This window comes from Taurulus bubalis, assembly GCF_910589615.1.
Source record: "Taurulus bubalis genome assembly, chromosome: 17".
In the NCBI taxonomy this organism is placed as follows: domain Eukaryota; kingdom Metazoa; phylum Chordata; class Actinopteri; order Perciformes; family Cottidae; genus Taurulus; species Taurulus bubalis.
The window spans coordinates 23,264,719-23,272,086 of NC_136605.1; the positions used below are offsets into that span (position 1 = coordinate 23,264,719).

The 7,368-nt window shown below is 46.0% G+C and overlaps 1 protein-coding gene across 1 annotated transcript; it reads right to left on the reverse strand.

Annotated features, from left to right (window-relative positions):
- Positions 1 to 73: 73 nt before the first annotated feature.
- Positions 74 to 6,134, reverse strand: nlk1 (nemo-like kinase, type 1; the record flags this gene model as incomplete). Its single annotated transcript, XM_079232706.1, has 11 exons — positions 74 to 908; positions 1,466 to 1,559; positions 1,689 to 1,887; positions 1,954 to 2,040; positions 2,344 to 2,445; positions 2,861 to 3,070; positions 3,165 to 3,250; positions 3,615 to 3,721; positions 5,088 to 5,143; positions 5,218 to 5,347; positions 5,827 to 6,134. The coding sequence occupies 11 exons, from the start codon at positions 6,132 to 6,134 to the stop codon at positions 860 to 862; spliced, it is 1,428 nt and encodes a 475-aa protein (XP_079088832.1). The 3' UTR covers positions 74 to 859.
- Between the last annotated feature and the right edge of the window lie 1,234 nt (positions 6,135 to 7,368).

A 7,368-nucleotide genomic window follows, 5' to 3' on the forward strand; every position in this document is an offset into this window, starting at 1 on the left:
TGTTTACAAGAAACAAAACAGGAAAGCCTCTGAGATTAAAGTAGTAAATGTATAAGAAAAATAAACATAAAAATGTTTGCGCTAAAGAAGTAACCGAAGACATTTTATTCATTTACATGATACGTCAGGGTTTGTTTTTCTAAATTTACTACTTAACTCAGAATATTTCAATCTCAAACATTTAGAGATTTCATTATTATCTTTAACCTACAAAAGGCCCGAATACGCCGTCGCACTTTCCTGTCGTGACTTTCAAAATAAAACCTCTGCATTGACGTTGGACTTCCCGTTTCCTCTTCAGGTGGGCTGTGATCAACACCCGCTACATCCGTTAGCTTGCGTCATTGACGCCGCGGCGGAGGACACGGCTGTGATGCGTTCAAATGCAGTTGAAATAAAAAGGAGAAACCCGTGGCGGTTGGTGTTCATTTAAATTAAACACATCGCACACGGCTGGAATGACTTAAAAATGTATTAAAAAATAAAATAAACGAAGCAACAATCCTAGCAAACAATTAAAAGCATTATTTCTTAACGGCTCTACGAACATTATGGAAATTAATCTAGTACCGAGTTCCTCTTTTCTTTTCCTCCAGCGTTCAGCAGCATTTATATTTTATGTTTTAAATTCAGCACCGGGAACAAAACGTCGTTTGGCTCATTTAGAAAAGTGAAGCGCTAGTTTTCAGAGTCGAAGTCAAACTAAACGACGTGGAGGAGCGCCGGCGGGTCGGAGGTTCTCATCTCGCCAGGAGAACCAACGTAAAAAAAGAAAAGGACCCAAACTCTTCGGTGTTTTCACGGCAGATTAAATCTTCTTGAACTCCGCCGTCGTTCCTCGTGAGGAAGAGGAGAACCTTCATCTCTCCTCCTTCCTGGACACCTTGGAGGAATGCCATGCAGTGGACCTGAGGACAAGAACCTCAGTCAGCTGCCCTGGTGGCCGGGGAGTGAACTGCAGTCTGCACTAACTAAACACATTTATCATATACATAAATACTAATATATACATAAATACTAATATATACATAAATACTAATATATATATATATATATATATATATATATATATATATATATATATATATATATATATATATATATATATATATATATATATATATATATATATATATATATATATATATATATATATATACATACACACACACACACACTATATTATATTTAAATATATACACAAAATATATTATAAAACGAGTGACGTGAATAAACACAAACAATCGTAAAACAAAAAGGAGTAAACTCTCCAGTTACATGTCTGACAAGCTGGATTATTAAAACCTTGTTAAAGAACCCTGAACAGGTTCAATGTTTATTAACGCCAACGAGCTAAAAGGTAAAGCTGAAGGTGAAGCTAATGCTAAGGCTAACAAGCTAAAAGGTGAAGCTAAAGCTGAACCTAACAGGTAAAGCTGAAGCTGAAGCTAACGCTAACGCTAACCTGATGAAGGTCTTGAACGCAGCGCTCTGAGGGTTGATGCACAGCGGCACCCGTTTGCCCTCCTGGTGCTCAGTGATGAAGCCGTGGATCAGCTCTGCAGAACACGAGGGGCGAGTCAGAGCAGAACCGGTCAGCCGACGAACAGAACCCGTCCCCCCACAAACAGAACCGCCAGACCCACAAACAGAACCGGTCCCCCCTCAAACAGAACCGCCAGACCCACCTTTGCCCTGCCACACGGACAGCAGGCTGTTCTCCGAGCTGTGGCTGAACGGGCGCTCGGCCACCGGCTCGAAGTCGCGGGTGTAGACGCGGCCGCTGGGCACCGAGTAGCAGCACTGGCACATGCAGGTGTGGTACCGCAGCCGGCCCTCGTCCAGGTACGGGTGGGACAGGGCGTCGCTGCCGGAGATCCGCTTGGCCTGCGGAGGAGAACCGGTTCAGACCGCGACCTCTAACATCCACAAGACCTGCGGGCCTGAACTCACCGGGTCGAACACCAGCATGCGGCACAGCAGGTGCACGGCCTCGTGCGTGGCTCCGTCCGACAGCATGTAGAGCACCGACAGCGACGGCTGGAACACAAGCGCCCCGTTCACTTTAACCTCTGACCCCAAAACCCACCGAGGGACGACAGAGCACGCTGAACTAAACCGCCAGCCAGAAGCTGGAGAAACATCATCATCATTTCCTTTCCCACGGTCCTTGAACACGTCACGGCGTCAGAACAATGAACCAAAACGACGCTTTAAAGTTGTGATATTTCATCAACATGTTATTATATTCTACGAGTCTCATTGGACATCTTTCATCAGATTCTGTAAACTTTAACTGAAGCTGACAGCTCTCGTCCTCAGGGGGTCTCGTGGATCACGTACCGGTTTGTGGGGCCCCCGCAGGATGTGGGCTCTGGCCCCCTCGCAGGCCGCCGACAGGGCCGACAGGGGAGGCGTGCCCAGCAGGTCTGTGATCAGATCCAGCTGCAGGACAGGAAGAGAGTCAGCGGCTCAAAGAAACTCACACCTCATCTTAACAGTTCAAACCAGATACCATTTATATATTATACATCATTTATATATCATTCATAATTTACTTCTCCTACACTTCAACACGACCATTTTAAGACGAGTGATATGCTAGAAAAATTATCATATTTAAAATAATAAAGAAATAAAAAATACGAAAGAACTAAATACATTAAAATGATATCATTTAATAATTATAAAATTAATTTAAATAATGAATACTTCCAAACACACTCTAAGCACATACATTAAAACAAATCAGTCAATAAAAACGCAATCTTTTATTTCCTTCTTGTAATTTAGTGTTTTATAAGGAAAACACCAACATAGCAGGCGGGCGTGGCCTAACGGGAGGTGGGCGTGGCCTCACCTGCTGGATGGGGCTCTGCGCCTGGAAGAGGATGCGCCGGCCCAGCAGCTCGGCGAAGATGCAGCCGACCGACCAGACGTCGATGGCCGAGCCGTAGTGCCGGCAGCCCATCAGCACCTCGGGCGCCCGGTAGTACTGCGTCACCACCTCCTGGGTCATGTGACGCGTCGGGTCGGGCTCCTCCACGCGCGCCAGCCCGAAGTCACAGATCTGGAACACGTCGACACAGAAGAACGTCAACACGGAGCGGTGTCCACCGGACGTCCTGTCCAGCGTTTCAGGCTCAATAAAGTTTAGACGTCACCTTGAGCAGACAGTTGCTGTTGACCAGCAGGTTCCCGGGTTTGATGTCTCTGTGCAGAATCCCAGCAGAGTGCAGATACTTCAGCCCTGGAGAGAGAGAGCGCGCGCGCGCGCGCACACGCACACACACACACACACACACACACACACACACACTTTAAGGTGCGTCGTCATATTTTACGTTGTTACACAAAAGAGATCAATCGGATCTTTTTCTTTATTTGATTAATTAAACTTTTAGTTTTAATAAAGTCGTCATTGCTTCTCTGTGCAAAAACGTTTTTGACCTCAGTGGAAAAAGTATATAACAAAATAAATATATAAAATTTGACTGGAATCTAATTCTACAAATACATAATAATAATAATAATAATAATAATAATAATAATGTGTGGCCCGATAACCATCGGACACGTCGTACATAAGGATATATATAATATATAGTTCTCACCTCTCAGGATCTGGTAGAGGAACACCTTGATGTGGTCGGTGGTGAGCGGCTGAGGAGACACGATCACCTTGTGCAGGTCGCTCTGCATCAGCTCAGTGATCACGTAGCTGAGGGGCGTTAAGGAAACAATCACGAAGCTCCGCCCACACACCGCCTAAGCTCCGCCCACAATGTTCTGGGTAGCGGGCCGAGTGTCAATAAGACAACGAGGAACTCTCTGGTGACCAGAGGCTGCATGAAGTGAACGAGGATTAAAAGAAGAGTTTCTGGGTCAAAGGAGCCAGGAAGTGAATGTGAGACGAATGACAAGGTGAATACATGACACTCATTTTTAACCCTTTAATGCTAAACCATTCATCACAACCAGAAGCTGTAAAAACATCTTCATCAGCTTTCAGACAATCCTTCTGATGAACGCTTCGTCACAAAAATATAATAAAAAGGAAACTTAAAATTGTGATATTTCATCAAAAATATTTTATTCTACCCTAAATAATCTGTTTACTTTAATCAGATTCTGTAAAATAAATAAATAAAAAAATCATTAAACTCCTCAGTGAAACTATGACATCATGATTGATTCATCTGAGACCAACAGTCATGTGACCACAAGAGAAACTCTGAACCTCAGGAAGTTAACACAGAGCAGAGGGAGGAGAGAGAGGAGAGAGAGAGAAGAGGGAGGGAGAGGAGAGAGAGAGAGAGAAGAGAGGGGGGATAGAGGAGAGAGAGGAGAAGAGGGAGAGAGAGGAGAGAGAGAGAAGAGAGGGGGGATAGAGGAGAGAGAGGAGAAGAGGGAGAGAGAGAAGAGGGAGGGAGGGAGAGGAGAGAGAGAGAGAAGAGGGAGGGAGATAGAGGAGAGAGAGAGGAGAGAGAAGAGGGAGGGAGAGGAGAGAGAGGAGAGAGAGGAGGGAGGGAGGAGAGAAGAGGGAGGGAGAGGAGAGAGAGAGGAGAGAGGGGAGATAGAGGAGAGGAGGAGAAGAGGGAGAGAGAGGAGAGGAGGAGAAGAGGAGAGAGGAGAAGAGGAGAAGAGGAGAGAGAGGAGAGAGAGGAGAAGAGGGAGAGAGAGGAGAAGAGGGAGAGAGAGGAGAAGAGGGAGAGAGAGGAGAGGAGGAGAAGAGGGAGAGAGAGGAGAAGAGGAGAAGAGGGAGAGAGAGGAGAGGAGGAGAAGAGGAGAGAGAAGAGGAGAGAGAGGGAGAGAGAAGAGAAGAGGAGAGGAGAGAAGAGAAGAGAAGAGGAGAGGAGAGGAGAGGAGAGGAGAGGAGAGGAGAGGAGAGGAGAGGAGAGGAGAGGAGAGAAGAGAAGAGAAGAGAAGAGAAGAGGAGAGGAGAGAAGAGAAGAGAAGAGGAGAGAAGAGAAGAGGAGAGAAGAGAAGAGAAGAGGAGAGAAGAGGAGAGAAGAGGAGAGAAGAGAAGAGGAGAGGAGAGGAGAGGAGGATATGTTGATGTTTCACATGTAAAATAGAAAAGATACATTTCCTCAAAGCAGTCGATCTGTGGCGGCTGCAGAATGTCCAGCGCTGACAAGACCTGCCGGGACACAAAACAACCGTTAGTCTCTCGTTGTTCCCGCTGGCCTCAAACGCCTCTCGCCTCGTCCTCACGTTGTCGTGCTTGAAGAAGCAGAGCATGCGCAGCTCTCTGAAGACCCTCTTGCAGGAGACCAGGTTCTGGAAGACGTTGGGCATCTTCTTCAAAGCCACTTTGCGTCCGTCTCGCGGATCCGTGACGGACCTGAACCAGAACCAGAACCACAGGAGAGTCGGTCACTGCTTCAGTTGCAACTCAATGAGGCATTACTATCAAACATCGGCCGGTTCTGTCACACGATAATGAACTGAATGTTTCAGATGAAACGTCCTCCTGAGGGACGCTTCATTCATCGGTTGAGGAAATACCTGGCAGGTTAGTCGATAACGAAAGTAAACTGAGACCTTTGAAAGTTTCTGGGTGTTTCAGCTGATTTACTGCATTCTTTTCACTGCCATCATCATTTATAAGAGTTTGAGAGACAATTCAACACTGCTTCATTAAACCCAGAGGGGTTTCAAACTAAATGAATATGATGTGTGCGTTAATGCAGAAGGTTCCAAGTCTCCACAGAGATTCTTCCGCACACTTAAAGATGCTTTTGGGTGATGGTCATCAGCAGATTATGAATGTTGAGAACTTAAACTCTCAAAACCTCGTCATGGTCCTCAATGTTTCCTCACCAGACGACTCCAAACGCTCCATATCCGATGGGCCGGTCGGGCTCCATCTCTGCCGGACTCGGCACCTCGCTGGCCGGGTTGCTGTAGGGCTGCGGCACCGCGGCTCCTCCGCCGGTGCTGCCCCCCATGGCCGTGGGGTGGCGGGGTGTCCCGGCCGGGGCGCTGGGTCCGGTCAGGCACGGGGTGGCGCTGAGGCCCGTGGAGGGAGCGCCGCAGGAGGAGTTGACACAGAAATACTTCTGGCCCAGCTCAGAGCCCGGAAACAAGTCTCCACAGACGGTCTGCCGGCCGGCGCCGTGAAAGGCCATCCCTCCGCTCACCGGAGCCCAGAAACGGTCCAATAGGAATCCGGCTAGGCGGCGAGGAAACGCGGCTCCACGCTCGGCATGACCCGAGACTCCTGAGGAGAACGAGGAACAAAACCACTCACTCGGTCTGCTCCTCCTGCAGCGCTCGACAGACTCATAAAGATGAGCCTCAGAATAAATCTCTTTATTTTAAATGATGATACACGGAATATTTGCAATTTTTACTTCTGAGAACCTGTGATGGATATGTATTTGATGGTTAATTTCAAATTGATAGATAGTAAAAACTAAAGATGAATACTGTGATAACGTATTGATCCCAAAGAACAGAAACAGCAGAATAATAATAGAGACGTCACTAAAATAGAAGATGTGCCAATTATCATTCAAAAAGGTGGTAAGAACGGTTAATAATGATGTAAGAATTAATTAATATATGAAGAAAAATATATGTAGAAATGCTAACTTTAAGTCGAAGAAAGGGTGATTAAAAATAAATAAAAAAAAGAGCAAGAATATTGATTATTCTGCAAAATAATAAATACAACTAAAAGTAAATAGATGAAAGTATAAATAAACACACATGTAAACACAAACACGATAAAAGCCTGAAAACATGTTTACTGAATGTTACATTAATATAAAAATAAAAAACACATTCTTACCTGGTGGATTAGTGAAGCTGCTCCGTTAGCTTAGCTTAGCAGGTTCACAGCTCAGCGAATTACCCCGAAATATTATAAAGCAGAAATATAAAACCTCGGAAACAGAAGCTGCCGATTAATCCTCACAAACACAAGCAGGTAAATAAACGTTGTTGTTTTTTCCTAATGTTTTAAATGACGGATCAATAGAAGCCCAGCTAGCTGCTGTGCTAACCAGCTGCTGGTGCTAACGGGTTAACTAGCTTAACTAACTAGTTTAACCAGCTGGTTAACGGTGACCTACATACTTCAAACAGAACGCATCTGTTGGGATAATTGGATTCGTAAACGAACAGACAGAATTCCGGTTAAATTAAAGAAAACATGGAGCAGAAACTGATCTAAAAAAGGCCGTAAAACCAGGGAGTTCGCTGCGGGGCTAGCGGCGCTGCTTCCCGGTTACAGGACCCGCGAGCCGCCGGCTAGCTTTGGGCTGCTCACTAGCCGGCCATCGCGCCGGGAATCCAGCGAACGAGCGACTCGTGAGGAAGTGTGTGTCGTGGTGGACGGATGAAGGAGGCTCATCCAGG